General features: G+C 51.4%; 1 protein-coding gene across 4 annotated transcripts in view; it reads left to right on the plus strand.

The window, feature by feature from the left end:
* Nucleotides 1-17,721, plus strand: part of EPHA10 (EPH receptor A10) — a 34,609-nt gene that overhangs the window by 15,613 nt on the left and 1,275 nt on the right. For 2 of the 4 annotated variants that reach the window (XM_026043328.1, XM_026043329.1), the window contains exons 5-13: nt 5,274-5,398; nt 8,450-8,612; nt 10,331-10,439; nt 11,442-11,497; nt 12,529-12,654; nt 14,169-14,354; nt 14,850-14,911; nt 15,042-15,245; nt 17,476-17,625. In XM_026043328.1, coding sequence (XP_025899113.1) covers nt 5,274-5,398; nt 8,450-8,612; nt 10,331-10,439; nt 11,442-11,497; nt 12,529-12,654; nt 14,169-14,354; nt 14,850-14,911; nt 15,042-15,245; nt 17,476-17,625 — 1,181 coding nt within the window. Of the gene's footprint in view, nt 1-5,273; nt 5,399-8,449; nt 8,619-10,330; nt 10,440-11,441; nt 11,502-12,528; nt 12,655-14,168; nt 14,355-14,849; nt 14,912-15,041; nt 15,246-17,475; nt 17,626-17,721 lie in introns of all 4 variants that reach the window. The other 2 variants (XM_026043331.1, XM_026043330.1) reach the window with 2 other exon arrangements.

The following is a 17,721-nucleotide window of genomic DNA, read 5'->3' on the forward strand; positions in this document are numbered from 1 at the left end:
TGCAGATGGGGATGTGGAATGAGCTGAGCAGCCAAGTTCCTGAGCTTGGGAGGCTTCTGGAGACACACTTTTTAAATCTGCAGTTGTCCCTTGTCAAGTTGCAGGGAGCGGGGCCATGTCCAAGCTGCTGCTTTTGTTCTTCTTATCCTTCTGCAGACTGTAAGGTGACCTCCTTCTGCTTGCTTTGATCTGATATGTGAAAAATGACGGCGATGATTAACTTGTGCTTATCAGCAAAAAGGGAGGAGAGGTCACCTCTTTAGTGGTGTCTTAGACCTGGCCTGCATGTAGCACCCCTCTAAGGCAAGAGGCTCGTGCCTGCCCACGAGGCAGCCCCAGGGTGCTGCAGGCCTCGCTACCAGGCATGGATTTGCAGAGGAAAAATGGTTTTTTTGCAGTGGGAAATGTGACGTGTTTGTCCCCCATGCAGCAGCACGTGGCTGTCCCAGAAGGACCCCTGAGCCTTGTCCCCAAGGCCCCTTTATGGCCTGGTCCTGGCTCGGCACGAGCTGGATGGATGAGATGGGTTAAAAGGCCCTTCGGAGCAGGCTGCCTTCCAGTTGGATCCCATCCTGGGAGCCCAAGTGACTCCCCTGCTCCTCAAAGCCCATCAGCGCTGGATGGGGCTGGAGATGCCAGGAAGGTGAGACTGGAGGTGGCTGAAGGGGCCCAACTTCCCTCCTGGCTGCTCTGTCGTGGTCTAGGGCACAGTGTCTGCAGCAGCAGGAAAGCTCTGGCTCCGGAGATGCAGGTTTGAAGGAAAAAAAATAATAAAGAAACAGGACCTTATTTAACTAGCAGATCCCAGCTCCTCTAAATATAGCTGTGAGCACAACTTTCACCCTGCCCTTCCCTTTCAGTGTGCACGAGAGGGAATTAGCAGTTGTTCGTGGGATTTGTAGGGGAAAAGGAGAGATGCTATTTAGTCTGCAGGAGGCAAAATTAATACTGTGTTTTTTTCTAATCTGGCCCCAGCGTGGGGCTAAATTAAAGAGTTTGAGGAGAGAACAGAGCCGTTTACCTGCAGGAGCAAGGCCACATTAGCTGTATAAATGCACGCCGTGGGACAGTGCCATTTATATTCCTGGCAGGGATCGGCTCCTGCCTTAAAGAGCTTTTAAATCTGTTGCAAATTAATAACGCAGCCACTATTGAGACACCCTCTTATATCCGGGGCTGGGCAGATGGGGCTTGTGTGGTGCCAGGGCTCTGGAATATGGGATGTGGTTCTTGCTCGCCAGCAAGAGCGGGACCTGGAGCAGCTGCCTGGGAACCCACAAGGCTCCTCTCATGGTCGGGGCGAGCTGGGGACGTCCCCTGTGCTGGGGGAGCCACAAGGACGCGGGGAGGCGTCCTCGGTGCTCAGGGACGGGCCGAGGGATGGAGGCTGCGCGCGGCGGGTCGGTGCCACGCGCTGCTGTCCTGGGTTCCCTGGTGCTCTCCCAGCTCTGCCGGCAGCGACGTGCCGGCCTCATGCCGGCCGAGCACACGCTCCTCGGAGCGTCCTCGCCTGCCTGCAGCTCGCTCCGCGCTCGCCATATGCTCTCCCTTGTTGTGGTTCACGTGCAGGTGCCAAGGGTGGCAGGAGAGGCAGCTGGAATGTGTTAGCGAGAGAGGCTCCCTCCTGGATTAGCTTAAAAAGGAGAGTTTGCTCTGTAATTACAGGGCTCTGTCTCCACCAGCAGCTGGCTGCTGAGCTTGGTGCTTGTTATCCAGTAAATGCCATTGCCCTGGGACGAGCACGAGGTGCAGGGCTGCTTGCCGGGTCCCTCCGAGCGCTGCCGTGGGGGTCTGGGCACCCAGGGGGGCAGCGGATGCGGCCCCGGCCGCCGGGATCGGGTCTCTCTGCGGTGACATGGTTGGGCACAGGGCAGGGTGGCAGGGCCAGGACTTGTCTGCCCGCCTGTCTCGAGAGCTGCTTGCTGAAGAGCAAAGCTGCGCACACTGGAACGGAGTTTATAAAATCAGGCAGAACGGTGAATAATTTAATGTTTGCTTTTCAAAGTAGAGCCACAGTTAGGGGAGTTTGAAATATTCATGGGGGACTTTTTTTTTCCACTGTGTGAGCTGCTTTACAGTCTATGTGATTTTCTTTAATCCCCTTTAAACATGTTTGGGGCCAGTGCCTGGCACCCAGTGTGAGTTCTGCTGCACCGCGAGTCACTCGGTGAGCGTAATTTTTCCTGACAACTTTAACAGCGAGGACCTCTCGCTGGCTTTTATCAGTCTGTCCTTAACCATACCTGTTATTAATATGCCGTGCTCGGTGCTGATCCAGTCCGTTCGAATTGTCTCAGTCTCCTTAGAAATGAGAAAGACTGGGACCAAGTAACGTGGCAGACTGCGAGCTACGGCCGGGCGTCTCTGTGATATTTTATGGATGGTGGTTGCATGAAACAACAAAGAGCACTTAACTCTGGATCGCAGGAGCAGAGTTTAAGCTGAAGGCAGCGTGCTGCTTAACAGGCTGTGTCGCTTGACGGTTTGTATGGCGCGGTTATGAGTGCTCACTGGGATGCCAGGGGCTGGCAGTGGGGATTATCCTTGCTCCCCATGTGCCATACGAGCATCCGAGGCCGATGGAGGTGCTGCCTTCCTCACCCTGTCCTAAGGGGTGACAAACACCTTTTCCCATCTTGATGCGATGCTTCTTGTACCCGAATGTCCTTCCCCCTTGCTCTTCTCCATCAGCAAGTGCTGTATTATGGCTTGTGCTGTCGAAGTGTGGCTCTGCTGCGGTGGAAATCAGGTGCGATTTGCAAAGTTTGGAGGAAAACCTCCGCAAAACAGGTGCCAATTTGTTCAGGCTAATTATTGGTCTGTGAACTACGAGAGGCGGGCGCGGGGCTGCCCGCTGCGAGGGCAGCGTTAAGGTCTCGGGAGCCTCCCTGACACGAGGTTGCTGCTGACACCAGCAGTTTCACGTGCTCTGTAATGCAGCCCCGCGTGAAGAAAGTGACAGCAGAAAGCGCTCTGCAGAATTGCTGTGCTAGAGGAATGATGCAGCTCACCTTGGGGCACCTTGTCTTGTACTTGACATCGTGAATTTATAGTGAAAGCCGGGGCGAGGCTTTAGCGGCCGGAATCTGTAACGCTTTTGCACAAAGCAGAGCGCTCCCAAATAACCAAAAATGCTGCCATGGAGTGCTGGAGCACAGAGAGATTTGGCAAGTGCAAAGCGTTTGCTAGGTCGCCGTGTGCACTGCTGGCGTGGGGAAAAGGTTTACCTGATGAATGCTTGTGAAAATCCCTGTAGCTCTGCCTTTTAATTTTGGTCTTTGAGAGTGATCCAGACCTCTGCATTCATTTGCACTGCAGCTTTATGATGCAGCCGCCTGGGGAATTAGTGCCGTTCTGCTTGGGCTGTTTGGAACAGTAATAACCTTTTTATCTCACTTTGTGCTGCTGGAGTGAACTTGTTCCACCCTCTCCACATGCAGACAATTGCATATCCTCTTAAAGGTCAACTCTGGGGCCAGCATATTTACTTGGAGAATAATTTTTTTTAATGCCAAATAGTATTTAGCGAGATTGAAGTAAAAGGGAAGCAATGTGTGGGAGAAGAGTTCATATGAATGAACAGGCACGCGCCGGGCTCCCTGCCTTCCTTTTGCTCTTCATGTGTCTTGGGCTGCTGTTCAGGTCCTCTTCTGCCCTTTCAGTAGAATCTGAAAGGACTGGGAGCCAAGGAGCAAATCATCATGAATAAAACATCAGCGTAACTTTGTTCTTCAGCAGAGATGAATGGGCAAAGTGATAAATACGAAATTTCACAGGTACTTAAGTTTACTTTCCAGGAACTCTTCCTCTCCCGCAGGAGTCTCTGTGGGATAGCCAGGGTCAAGCCAATGTCCTGGTTTGATGGAGAAGCAGGACAGGAGAGAACTGGCCCATTTCTCCTGTGCCTGCTGCCAAGGAGCTGTTGCAGCCTTGGGATGGATGGATGGATGGAGATGCCCTCACCTGCAAACCCTCCTTCCCCAGGGGCCAAGCAGGACTGGACCAGCTGAATGAGCCTGCAGTGGTCCTGCAAACTACAGAATATTTCCAGTCTTCCTTTTGCACAAGGAAACTGAGGACTAAAGGTGAAATCACTTGAAAGAGACACTTAGCAAATTGGCGTCACAGCGAGAGCCTCCCAAGCTGTAACTCTGGGCTACAGAGCAGTGACACTGACAGCACGTACAGGTACAGGAGCGGGGCAGGGAGAAGGAGACATCCAGGGCTTGGACCTGGAATTTGAGCTCCGGCTCCTGTCGTGGGAGCAGCCACAGCCTGGCGCTGGCTCTTGGGCAGCCACCAAAAAGGGGGGTTCCTGGAGGCAGCCGGGGTGGGGGGTAAGTTGGCAGCTCTCCACTCTGACATGTTCTTGCCTCTCTCGCTTAACAGGGGGTTATGGGGAGACTCGTTCCTCGTGCCAGGTTTATGGACGTGCAGAGAGGGACAGGCTGTGTGGGTGAGGTCCGACTTGAGCACCCACGTGTCCCAGGCACTGGTTAAAATGTCCACATGCATCAGTGCAACTGGGATGCTCACAGGCATGGAAAGGGGGTCGGGGAAAGAGGAGGTGTGGGAGAGCTGGATGACTCCAGGAAAGCGGGGATCGGTGCGGCAGAGCAAAGTGGAGCTGTGGCAAACAGCAAGGGCTTTGCCTTCAGCCAGAGCCTGAGGATGGCTGAGGACAGCGAGCCGCCTACCTTCGTACCGGAGAAGTCAGCTTGTTTTGAGCCAAACCTGGTTAAAATGAAAATAGTTGGCAGGGTGTCTCGCATGGCGAGATGAGCTAAATAGGAGCCCAAACGCCAGGGAGGAGGATTCAGCGCGGAGCATGTGCCAGCTCGAAATAACCAGGCAGCTTCCCTGGGCCGCAGCTTGTGCGCTCGGCAGTGCGTGGGACGGTCAGCTCTGCCGTCCTCCCAGCTGCCTGGGAGGGCGAGCGGGATGGTGGGTGGAGAGCCAGCGGCTGGGGGAGGCTGCAGAAGGCTTCGTGCCTCATCCCAGCCCTGCCGCCCGGAGACTGAATTTCACACTCTGCAGAAATAGTCAGCAGCCGCCACGGGCCACCGGAGCCGCCTCCGGCCTCGCGTGGCTCCGCGTCTGTAACTGCTAATGGTGCAGATCACCCCGTGCTCAGAGCTCCTTCTGCCACGGTGCCGGCCACGGGAGGGGGCACTTGGAGGCAAACGTTCGAATGGCACAGGGACCCCTGGCACAGGGACCCCTCACCCAGGGCTGCCTGCTCATCTGCTGCTTTCCTCTCTCTGCTTCTCTAGTGCCGAGTCCCGTCACTGACGTCCGCACGGACAGAGTTGAACAGAAGAGTGTTTCCTTGTCGTGGCGGGAGCCCGGCTTCCTGGCCGCCAACAGCACGGAGTATGAAATCAAGTACTATGAAAAGGTAGATCCTTTTCCTCGGTTTTCAGATTTATGTGACACCCCAAAGAGGTTCCCTGCTTCTCCTCTTGATAGCCAGCCCAACCTGTCATTTGTGCAGTGGTTATTACTGATGTTGGTGCCTGCATCTCTGCTTCTGTTGGCAATAAACCATCTACTTTTATGTGTTCAGTGGTGGAAAAAATATATATATATGTGTGTGTGTGTGTGTGTGTGTGTGTATGCACATGGACTAAGGAATTGTGGAGGTTTCATTCTGGAGGTAACAGCAGCACTTTGAATGGGGGCCAGTAAAACCTTCTCGTCTTGAACAGTGTTGTGCAATCTGCTCTGGTAAACCATGCAGTGCTTCTAGATCAATGATGAGGTGACACCATATTCCCATCCTGCTTTCTTAGAAAGTGAAGGACATTATGGACCTTGCTGCCTTAAGACTGAATGCTGCCAAACCTGGAACTTCAGGCTAGTGATCTGTAAGTGGCCTTCCACCCTGGAGGGGATACAAGCAAACATTTTTATGGCAGTTTCTTAGTTTAAAAAAAAAATAGCTGTTCTTTGGCAGACACTGTGGGTTGAGAATTTTAGAAGAAATACCAGTGGGCAGAGAGCAGGGAGATACTGTAAATCAAAATAAATGCAGTTTATGACACAGTTCTGCAAATTACCTTATCTGCGTGTACCCAGGCTCGTTATGAAACTGATTACACGTCAGGCAAACGGTGCAGGTGACATGTTGACATTCTGTATTTAGAAACAAGATACCTTGAAGCTGATTCATATTAATACGATCTTCAACATCTGATAGATTTGAAGGGAGGAATCTGTGGGTGAGGGCAAATGCTGAAGCATAATACAGTAATTCCTTTGCAAATGGGCTGCAGCGATGTGATACACAGCGTATGTGAAATAACAAACTCTCCTGCAGCCCAAAGCTCGGATAGGGAACTTAAACTATGGCTTAGCAATTATTCACTGAAATGAGGCTCTTGATGCTGACATGAAAATCAACTTAGTTCCTAATCTTTGCTTTTAAAGCCATACTTTCACCATGGAGATTCAAGGGGAAAAGCATATCAAATAGAAAATACATTTCACAGTGACGTCCCCAGCCTGGGAGAAGCATAATGAACTACTTGTGAGTTGTGCCATTAGTGGCAGAGAGCAGGACTCGCAGACCCCGTCAAGGCTGATCATCGCACCTAATGACTGCACAGCGCCTACGTGTGCGAGAGACCAGGAGACGCTGGGCCTGGAGAGTGGCGCGTGGCCGGGGAGCTGCCCGCTCTGCTGCGACGTGGCCTCAGATAACCTCTTTGGGGCTGGGGACGGAGGCAGACCAATCTCCTTGCTAGGGAGAAAGGATGCTTTGGTTTCCAAGTATCATTCTTTTACCTCCTATTGTAAATTATCATTTCGAATACCTTGGCGGTCATTGTGAGTCTTTTGGATAGTCCAGATAACGAGTTTCCCTGTTTTTCACTCATGTTTGCTCACCTACCCTGCAGCCCAGGAAATCCTCCTCCACTGCCCTGAACAGGCACCCTCCTCCGGGCCAGTCCCTGCTCCGAGTGGCAGCCCTTGAGCAAGGAGAGGGAGGTCTCTCCTGTGAGATCCCGGTGCGGAGGCTCGGCAGAGCTTCTCTCCAAGGAGAGCAAGGACGTGGTGATGGGCACCTGTTTTGCTGCTCCTGACATGTCCCTAGTGATGCTGCCAACGTGACTAGAGCAGAAAGCTGGGATTTTCTGGAAGCGCTGCTGGCCAGGCAGCTCGGCAGTGAGTGTGAGAGTGACCTTTCTGAGGCACAGCTGAGAAAATGAGATTAAATGGCAGATGTGCAGAAGCACTGGAAGTTCTGCTGGAGCTTACAGAAAGGTTATGGTTTGCTTGGCTCTTCAAATGGAGAGTGAAGCAGAAGCCTCAGAACGGCTGTTCTGCTACATGAAGAGCAGAATGCAAGTTCTTTCTGTAGTAGAGAGTTTTCATCAGTGCAGCCTGCAGAGGCAGAGCACGGCCTTTCCTTCAGTGCTCAACAGCTGCTGAACGAAAGGCTCTGGCCGTCTCTCTCTTCCCCCTTAGTCAAGAGCAGAGAACTCTGTAGGTAGCTGGACGAGTGAATAAAAAGCCAGGGAATAGAGCTGGTAAGCAAATGCACCTGCCAACTTTGATTACTCAGTGTGTGCTAATATATGTTTGTTGGGTCTCGAGAGAGTCCCTGCTGATGCTGGAGCAGCTTCATGCCGCCCCTTTCCTGGCGCTGTGCACGCTCTCCGGCAGGGATGTGCCTCTGAAGTGCGTTGAGTTTAATGAATCTCCCTGTAGCTTCCTTCCTTTATCAAAAACCCAAGCCGGGTGTTCGCCCCAAGCTGCTCCCTGCTGCGTGCAGCCCTCGGCCTGCTCGGAGCTCTCCCTCTTGCTGGCCTGCTGGGGGTAGGAGGACTGTGCAAGGCTCATGGCCAGCTGACGTATGAAATTGCTAATATCTTTATATGCCCGAGAGAGAGACAGTGTCCCATCATGCAGGGATAGTGCTCTGTGATACGGTGGGGTTGTTTTTCCCTAGGAAATGGGAGTGTGAGACTGCAAGAATGCCAGCGTGGGGATGGTTGCCTATGCATGCATCAGGGTGCTTGTGTCTGCTCTGTGCCGCGCTGCCCGCGGGGCTGCCCTGCAGCTGCTTCCACGGGGGCCATGGGCTGTGTGAGACCCTCCGGCCGTGCCCGGAGACAGCCCCACGTGCCAGCAGCCCAGCCTCAGGGCATGGGGCAGCAGGGGACGGCGAGGAGCCTTGCAGGGCGGTACAGCTGCTCCCCGTCACCCGTTCCTCCGCCTGTCTTCATAATGCATCATCTGGTCCATCTGCTAGTTCATGCGACCTTTCAGTGTAATTTCTATTAATGAGACATCTAGTAAATGTATTCTTTTTATTGAAGGCTTTATGTTTAGACAGAGTGTCCTGATGGGACCCAGAGGCAAAGTGAAGATAGAGCAGTACTCTGCCTGCTCCATGGCGCAGCTGTCAGTGCAGTTAGATCTCTGGTGTTTCATTATTTCACAGGATCAAAGAGATCAGAGTTACTCAACTGTGAAAACCACATCAACCACCGTGACGGTCAATAACCTGAAGCCTGGCACCCTCTACATTTTCCAAATCCGGACATCATCTTCACAGGACTACGGAAATTACAGTCCTAGTATTGAAGTGGAAACCTTAGGAGAGCGTGAGTGTTAACAAGGTTTATTACAGATCACTCTTCCACATGCACAAGCAGCTAGTAGATATTCTAAGCTGAGTCGTGGGGACACTCCTTGCTCACTGCTCGTAGCTGAGACTGTTGGTTTCATGGAGCAGCATCTGTGCTGTATACTGCCCTCCCTTTTGAGTGTGAGTGATTTTGCTGTTTGAGATCTAAGAGCAGATATTTTCCAGGCACTTTCCTTTAATTGCATTTTCCTCTTCTATTTTAACAAGATTGCTAGTGCTGGCGTGCCTGTCCAGGCGATTACTGCCCTTCTTCTTCTCAGTACAGCATTAGTGAGGGCAATGTGGGTTGCTGGCTCATCAACTCTGCTTGCACTCTGGTGTTGAGAGAGAAAGAGGACATGGTCGCTGGATTTTCTACTGAGATTGCCTAAGAGACTGCCTAGCAGAGCCAAAGTGGCTGGGGTTTTGTGTTCCACTGGCGTGATGTCGATGCTGGAGCAGATCTCGCTGTCTGCATGTCATGAGGCCCTCGCCCAGATGTTGGAAGGCAAGGATTCTCAGGCACGTTCCTTGCTCTTTGCTCTGCTAAGCTGTGCAGCCTTCGAAGAGTGCTGCAGAGCAAAGGGTCTGCTGGCTGCATGGTCTGAGCAGAGGAGACAGAGATCAGCCTGGAAATTCTGCTGTGGATGTCCCGGATACACAATGAAGCTCCCATCCTTAACACCTTAAGAACCTACGAACGCCTGATTCTTCAGGTGTTCAGTTTGTTGGATACTTTGCTCAGTAAGATCAGCCAGCATCGGTATCACTTGCTGGGGCTCTTCCTTTTCAGTTTCCATACGTAACTATAGTCCAGAAGCATCTTATTTCACTGACTAAAAGAGGGCTTGGAGAGATCATAGGGTTTCATTTAATAACCCACCCTGGCTGGAAATGAAAGCCCTGAGATGGCTGGCTCAGTACGACTCTCACAGATTGTGTTTAACAGGGCTTTAAATTGCATCCATTTACCACACAGAAGACGTTTTCAGAATGAATTGAATCCAATAAAAATTTTATATAGAATGTAGCTTTCTAATACTCCTGTTTGCAAAAGCAGGAAAGGAAAGGATTAACGTGATGAAGGAAAACCATTTGTAAGCCATAAATTTTAATATGTCTCCCCCCTGCAAAACGGGAGCATTTCTTTAGAGCTGCCTAGCAGAACGGGGAGCGTGGCGGGCTCCGCTCTGCTCGTGCGCTCAGCCTTGTCCCAGCCTTAATCTGATTGCACCGGCTCGACGTTCAAAGCTGAACCGGAATGCAAATTGTCTAAAGGATGATAAACAGTTGTTGGCACCTGTGAGGGAATGTCCCCCCGAGCCTCGGGTGAGGACAGGGGCTGGCTTTGCTGCTAGGCCCTGTCCTGTCATGCAGAGGAGCCCATCGCCCACATTGGTGCATCTGGATAACGAGCCCTGTGTGCTGGATACGGAGCCCCAGTACAGGGGGGTAACAAGTCCTCAGAAGCGTCTCTCTCCTGCCTTAGTGCTCGCCAGGGTGGCTGGGGTCTCCATTGCATGGTCTGAGCTTGGAGCAGGTCTCTGGCACCAGCTGCCTCCCTGTTTGGTTCTTTGTCGGAGGTGGCAGCAAGCTGGCAGCCTGTCCCCCGGTCTGTGCATTCGCTGCGTCTTCAGGAGCAGAGATCTGCCGCTTTGCCGGCGGTGCCGACCCTCTCTCCTTCCCTCCCGGCAGTGACGGTGGCCTCCAGCGAGCAGAACCCTGTCCTGATCATTGTGGTGGTGGCCGTCGCGGGGCTGACGGTGCTGGTGTCCATGGTGATCGGCGTGATGGTCTGGAGGAGGTGAGTGGTGGCCGTGCCGCAGTCGCGCCGAGGCCTCCTGGCCATCGCCGTGCCCGGCACACGCAGGCCAGAGCTCCCACCGGCTCCACCGCCTGCATTAATCCGAGCTCTTGTTCCTGCCTCCAGAGCACAGGAGGTTTGTGGCTTCCTTTGGACGGAGGAGCACAGACACGAGGCAGACCGAGTCCTCTGTCGCTGTGCAGCCATCCTGTGCTGCGGAGGCCGCCCCATGGGGCGGGAGGGACAGGCAGAGAGGGCACATCGAGATCCCTGAACGACACGGGCATTACCTAAAATGTCCCTGCTAGCTCTCCTAAGCTGAGGGTTGGGATTTTATTTCCTCTTTTAAAGACGATCTGTGGAGCGCTGCCCTGCTTGGTGGGCTGTGGAGTGGAAGGATAACTCATCCTTCCCTCATCCTTGCCGTTCCTCTCATCAGGGCAGAAAGAACATATGAAATGGTTCGCAGAGGTGCTTATGTGACAGGTGTCTCAGTTTAACAACCTGTAATTTTTAACTCAGAAGACCAAATGAAGCCTAAAATGAGGGGGACAGTTTATAACAGATAACACTTAGGAACTGGAAGTGCGGATTAGCAACTCTATAGCGCTGTGTCCAGAGCAGGAGCGAGCTGCTGGCGCTCAGGTGACACCGACCTCCCCCAGGCTGGTCCTGAGCAGCAGGGGACTGGCCTGGCACATCGGTACTTCTGGCTCTGCAAGACTTGAGCTTGTGCATGAGGCTGGCAGGTCCATCACAACTCACCCCAACCACCACGACCCCCTTGGAGCCCTGGGGTTTGTGCCGGGGCGGTGAGAGGGTAGTACAGAGCACTAATGCCAGTTAGGGCTGTGGAGCTCCCAACTGGAACACATCTGAAATGCCCCAGGTTGTCCCTCACAGGGACTTGTTATGCACAGCGAGCCTCTTGGAGCCCTCAAAGCTGGAGAGAAGCAACAGCAGCTGCCCAGATAATAATATGGATGTTAATTCTCATTGCAGGCAGTGCGGGTACAGCAAAGCCAGCCAGGATGGAGATGAGGAGCTGTACTTCCACTGTAAGTGGAGCCTGGCCGCCGTGGTCTGTCTAATTGTGTGGGAATCTCTGTATTTATTGATATTAGTAACCCAGCTCTCAGCAAAGCAGTCTTGAATCCTTGTTTTTGAAGTGTTGTCATCCCGTGTTATCCCAGAGAAGCGCAGCTCAGCACAGCATGGCTCTCTGGAGACAGCTGGCTTGACAGCTTCATAAGCCAGTGTCCGTCCTTCCTGCACACAGGTCACTGGCATGCCAAAGGGGATGGAGATGCTTTCAGGCTTCCACATGGCATATGAATTATTCTGTCAGCTTTTCACAAACAGGTACATGAGAATATAGCTTTGCTTTCTGGGGTTACTGTTGATTATTGAGCAGCAGTGATTTTGCAGACAACAATTGCCAAAGGAAATTCAAATGTCAGGATTGATGAATTTATTTGATTCCTAGCCTATGCCCACTGCACACACACGTGTTCTTCTGTTCCTTGAAGCACTTCAGAAGCAGCAGAGCCTGTGTGCTTTTCAGATGAGCCTCTGCTGTTTCATCTGCCTTTAAAGAGCCTTGGGTGTTGCTGTCTGCCCTCAGAAGTTTGCAGAAGGTGTTTCCTGCAAAGTTCTTCTCAGAGTAAGGGGAAATACAGCTGTTTCTCAAGCCACCTGCAAGTGGCATGCAAGGTAGAAGAGAAGCCCTATGTGGTGACCCCTTCCAGGAGGCATTTGGCAGCTCATCACCAGAGAGCTCTGCGGTTTTCTCGTCCAAAATACTCAACTCTCCCATCAGACCTCTTCGTCTCGCACAAGGAGATCCCCCAGCCAAGCCTGGGGCTCACACTAAGACTGCAGGATGCAGCCGTCCCCTAGGGCCTTGGTGGGAGCCCGTGGAAATCGGGGCCACCGCTGTGCTCTGTGCAGGGCACGTGGCAAGAGGTCAAGTGCGCTGAGATGTGGAAATGTTGGACGCTCATCCCGTCCTGGCTGGGCAGAGCCTTGGGACACTGGCCTGGCACGCATTTCTCATCCATTCTTCATGTATTTCCCCACTTTCCTGCAGTTAAAATACCAACCAGGAGGACGTACATCAACCCTGACACTTGCGAAGACCCCATGCAGGCCGTGCACCTCTTTGCCAAGGAACTGGATAACTCGAATGTTAAAATTGAGAGGATCATCAGCACAGGCAAGTTCCACATCCATGGAATGGCTCCAGGCCCCTCTCCTGAAGGGTGTTGCTGTTCCATCCGTGGCTATGCTGAGGTAGCAGTGGCCACCTGCCAGTGGCTGCAGGCTCCCATCTTCACTGGGACATTCCCCATTCGCACCCAGCAAGGAGGTGGGAGAAGAGTTGTTTAATTTTAGTAGAAGAGCTGGCTGCAGCATTCCCGATTGTCCTTCAGAGGCACTAAATGCAGCCAGCAGTGAGGAGCGTACCAGAAAGCATCAGCAATTATCTGCATCTGGGCAGTTTGACAGCAGCACAAAAACTATTTATAAATATGTGAACTTAATGATTTATTGATTTTCATCAACTTCACTGCCTAAAACTTACAGCAAATTAAAATCCCCTCGCTGGATCCTGAAGCTTTAATCGCTAATGGGCACCAGAACATGGGAAACACGATTATTCTCTGTCATTTTTCCCCTAAAGATGTATTCAGCTGGGAACGAGAGATGGAGGCAGGGAAGGAGGAGGGGTTTAGCCTACCAGCCTAAAGGACGTTGTTGAGTGGAATGTTTTTAGCTGCTGATGAGCAGAGCAGCTAACACAGTAATCCCAGATATATTTCAGAAACAAATTGATGTTGGTTAAATCATGAAATAAATTAGCTAGGAAGACATTTAAATGTGGAGACTTCAGGAGTGCATTTGTCTCACTGCTGATCTAATAGGTACCTGGCTTTCAAATCAATAAAGCTTTTTTCAAAGCCTTTCAAATCTTCCCTTTTTTTCATGTAAAGGCAATGCTGGCCTTGTATTTTTATGAAATTGTGAGCTTCTGCAGTCAAGTGTGCCTGAGAAGAGTGGGATCCTTTGCCTCAAACACTGCAGAAACACTCGTGGCCTTAACTCTTGTTAGCAGGTCTTGTGTTTGCGGTGAGCTTGAGGGCAGAATGAGTCAGACCTGGGGAGCACAAACTTGGTGGCTGTGGGATGATCTTTTCCTTGAAAAAATTTCTGGTATATACTTGGCCAAAGCATGGAGAGTATGGCCAGTGGAGCTGGGAAGAGTACAAGGAAATTCATTGCATTATCACACACTTTTACTGTCCCACACTGATCCTAAATTTGTGTCAAGGTTCGTGTGTTCAGCAAAAGGGTGAAAGATGGAAAGATTTTACAGAGATGTTTATGGATGGCTGTGGCCACCAAGGCCTCTGTGCTCTTCTGAGTTTGTGGATTGGAAAAACCTCCGGTTATCAGTGGGAAAACCTTGCTCATGTACACAGCAAAACATCACTTGTGCTCCAGAATGCACCGAGATCTCTGCGGAAGCCATAAATAATGTCAGCCTTCAGCATAGCTCATTTTAGTGGCTTGAAAATGATGGAGAGTGGGGTCTGTTCCAGCATAGAAAGGGATGATAAGAGAACAGCTGCCTGTGGGGTTCTCTGAGTGCAAGGTGTTTAATAACAGGATGTGAGGGATGTGCTGCCGCGGCCACTGTTGCTTTTAATTTATCTCTCTGCTGCACAGGAGAGTTTGGAGAAGTCTGCCGGGGATGTCTGAAGCTGCCCAGTAAGAGAGAGCTGCCCGTTGCCATCCAGACCCTGCGGGCTGGCTGCTCGGAGAAGCAGAAACACGGTTTCCTGGCCGAGGCCTGCACCATGGGCCAGTTTGACCACTCCAATATCATCCGCCTGGAGGGAGTCATCACCAGAGGTAAAGGTGGCCTCTTGTGCTCGTCCGAGTGACGCACGGTGCCAGAGATCCTTGGCGGAGGTTTCTCGGAGGGCGAGGTAAAGCCCACCTCTGCATTGCAGTGCTTTATGCTGCCGTTACCTCCTCGGAAGCCCTGACTGTTGCAGTGCACTCACAGGATAATTTCTCGGTGCAGGATGTTTTGTTTAGTTTGGGTATTTTTAAAGTCCAGCCTAAGGTGTTGAGTTATGCTGCAGTGTGTTTACTGCAAGATTTTCAGCCAGAAAATTCTAGTTTTCTTAATGTGTGTTTCTGAGGGCAAGGTTGTGAGTGTTGGAAGACCTGCCCTCATTTCCTGCACTGCCCTGGCTTCACCCAAGGCATTTAAATCATACCCGCAAAAGGAGAATTTAACATCTGGAGGGCTGGAAGGTTGCTCTGCATTTATGTTGATATCAGCACTGAGCTGCCTGCAGCACGAAGCAGAAATGAAATGCTCCTTGCCTGTCTGTCCAGGGAGCACCATGATGATCGTGATGGAGTACATGGGGAACGGAGTGCTGGATTCCTTTCTCAGGGTGAGTGCTGGGGGAGCTGCTGTCGACCGCTGGGGCCCGTCACCCACTCGGGCACAGGTGGTGGTGCCTCTATTTTTCTCCCTGAATTGGGCATCATTGATTTGAAGCTTTTTCCCCTCCTTTCTTGCAGAAACATGAGGGACAGTTCGCGGCCACGCAGCTCATTGGCATGTTGCAAGGGATTGCCTCTGGCATGAAGTACCTGGCAGAGATGGGTTACGTACATAAAAGTCTCGCTGCCCACAAAGTCCTTGTAAACAGCAATCTGGCTTGCAAAATAACTGGTTTCAGACAGCCACAAGAAGACAAAATGGAGACCATCTTCACCACTCTGGTGAGCTGTAGGTGCCCTGTAGCCCTCAGGGTGTTGCACTGGAGCAGAGATGTGGAAGACTGAAGTCTTTCACTAAGTTTACTGCAGTGCTGCAGTAGCTTTTCATGCAGTATGAGGAGAAAGTGCATGTTCTGCAGGTGCCTAGGGCTGACAGTGACAGCTGCTATTAAGGAATACCAAACAAGCTATTTAAGAAATACGATTTCTAAACTATTCTTTTGTTTGCAATTTGGAACTTGGATTATCTCTTTTCTAGATCAGTTGATAAAGATTGAGAAAAGCACAATGCTGTCTTTTACTCAGTAATTAGAAACAAATTCTTTTGTTGCTAGTGTAAAAATCATGGATATCTTTTGCTTAAGGTATAAGGCTGAAGAAATCTCCCCCCACAGAGTGGTAGCAGTTTTCCCCGTTTTCCCCATCCTCACCAGATGTAGAGGAAAGAAGAGAGAAACGTTTAATCCAGATGATAATCTGAAGTCTACTTCAAGCCTGAGCCCATAGGCAAAGGAGCACACCCAGAGATATGGACCTGACACGGAGTAACTGTTAGACTTCAGCCCTCTGCTATTGCCCCCTAGAGAGGCATAAATAAGAGAGAACAACCAGGGTGAGCACCGGTGTCCTGCACATCTCTACCTATGCTTGGCATTACTTTGCAGAGAGCTTCCTGTTGCTTTGACACTCCTGCATTTCCAAACTCTGCTTTCAGTGCTTCCAAAAGGCAAAATGCTGACGGAATGGCTACAAAATCTTTGTGAAACTGGATCCTCCCTGGTGCACAGCCCTGCTGAGGATCGCTTGGACTGAGGCCTGGCATCATTGGAGAGGTTTGCAGGCCTGCTCTGATGCTGAATAGGGATCAAATCCGAAGCCAGCCACTTTCACAGCTGGAGTTAATAATAGATGCAGCAATCCTACTCCAGAAGCAGTATTTTTTCCTAGGCTTGCATTTTCTCTTACTCATGTATGAATGCAGTCTTCACATCTTAACAGTTTCCTTCTCAGCTAAAACCCAACCGCTCTTAGCTATGGAGCTCCTTGGCATTCCAGCACTCTTTCTCCTCTTACTGTAATCCTTGGTGCATGTGTGTGTGAACTGGCGGGTGGCTGAAGGCAGCTTTGGCAGCCTCCGGGTTCGTTATGTCTATTTTATCACTTGTAATGAAATTCAGAGTTTTCAGTCAAGAGTTTAAGTCCTACACAATTCATATTCATACCTCTGCAACTCTGCTAGCCAATACATCTCTTAAGTGCTCACACACACTCGGAGAGGCTGCCTGAGGCTCCCCAGACGTGGATCTGGGCTGGCAGCCTCCGGTTGCCCGCATTTCCAGCCCGGCTGCGCTGCCTGTGCAGCCGCACTGTGTCCTGGAGAGGCTGCAGCTCCCACTCTGGGCTGCTGCCTGCATCCCCGATGCTTTCGCAGTCCAGTTGGATGCATTTCACTCCACAGTGCAGAAGTCGAGGTACAGCGTGCTTAGCTGAAAGGCATTAGAATGTTTCGTTCAGTAGCTCATAGGCCTCCTGCATCAGCTGAATTTATTACATTAACATTTATTGCATTAACTAGGCATTAATATTTTTTAAAGCAGTGATTTTTTCCAATCAAATGAGCACCTACTGTTAGCAGGTAACCCTGTCCGGAGCGGGTGACGCTGCCTGCAGAGCTCTAGAGGAGAGTTTCCCTGATGCTGGCACATGCTGGAGCTCGGGGACACAGAAAGAGCACTGGCCACCCCAGCTTCTCCCACTGCAGTGAAGGGGCCCTGGCTTTGGGGTGCAGGACCCCCCGCTGCTCATTAACCCGGGCTGCAGTGTCTGTCACTGCGTGTGCAGAAGGGCCCTGCAGCCTGCAAGGGGGTGCTAGCTGTAGGAGAGCAAGCCAGCATGGAGGGGACTGTGTTTGCAGAGCTCGGAGACAGGTTTCATTAAATATTAACCTATAAAATGCCATCAGCTCTTCCCTGAGACTTTCTCTCTCCCATTAATATTTCAGGATTTGTGCTCCTGTGTAGCATACTGTTGCATGGCTGTTTTAAGACAAATTGAGGCTAAACTTTTCTCTTGGTATTAAAACTGCATGGGGTACATGGGTCTGTTCCACATCTGCCCTGTGGTGCTGGCTGAGGGCCCAGTGAATGGCAGCCGTGGGAACTGCCTGTGCCCGTTATTGCCTGGTTCTTTTGTGTGCGAGAACATAATTTCTTCTCTTTTTCTGCCTGGGCAGAGTGGCAAGAGCCTGGTGCTGTGGTCAGCCCCCGAAGCTATCCAGTATCACCACTTCAGCCCTGCCAGTGATGTGTGGAGCTTTGGCATCGTCATGTGGGAAGTCATGTCCTATGGAGAGAGACCCTACTGGGACATGTCCAACCAGGATGTGAGTCCTGCAGCAGCGCATGTGGTAGATGAGGGTGTTGCTAACAGTGTGCACGGCGTGCATGGACTTGCATGGAGTCCTCCTCTGGGACTCTCC

Source organism: Nothoprocta perdicaria, unplaced genomic scaffold (genome assembly GCF_003342845.1).
Source record: "Nothoprocta perdicaria isolate Ctin4 unplaced genomic scaffold, notPer1 scaffold_33, whole genome shotgun sequence".
Lineage (NCBI taxonomy): Eukaryota > Metazoa > Chordata > Aves > Tinamiformes > Tinamidae > Nothoprocta > Nothoprocta perdicaria.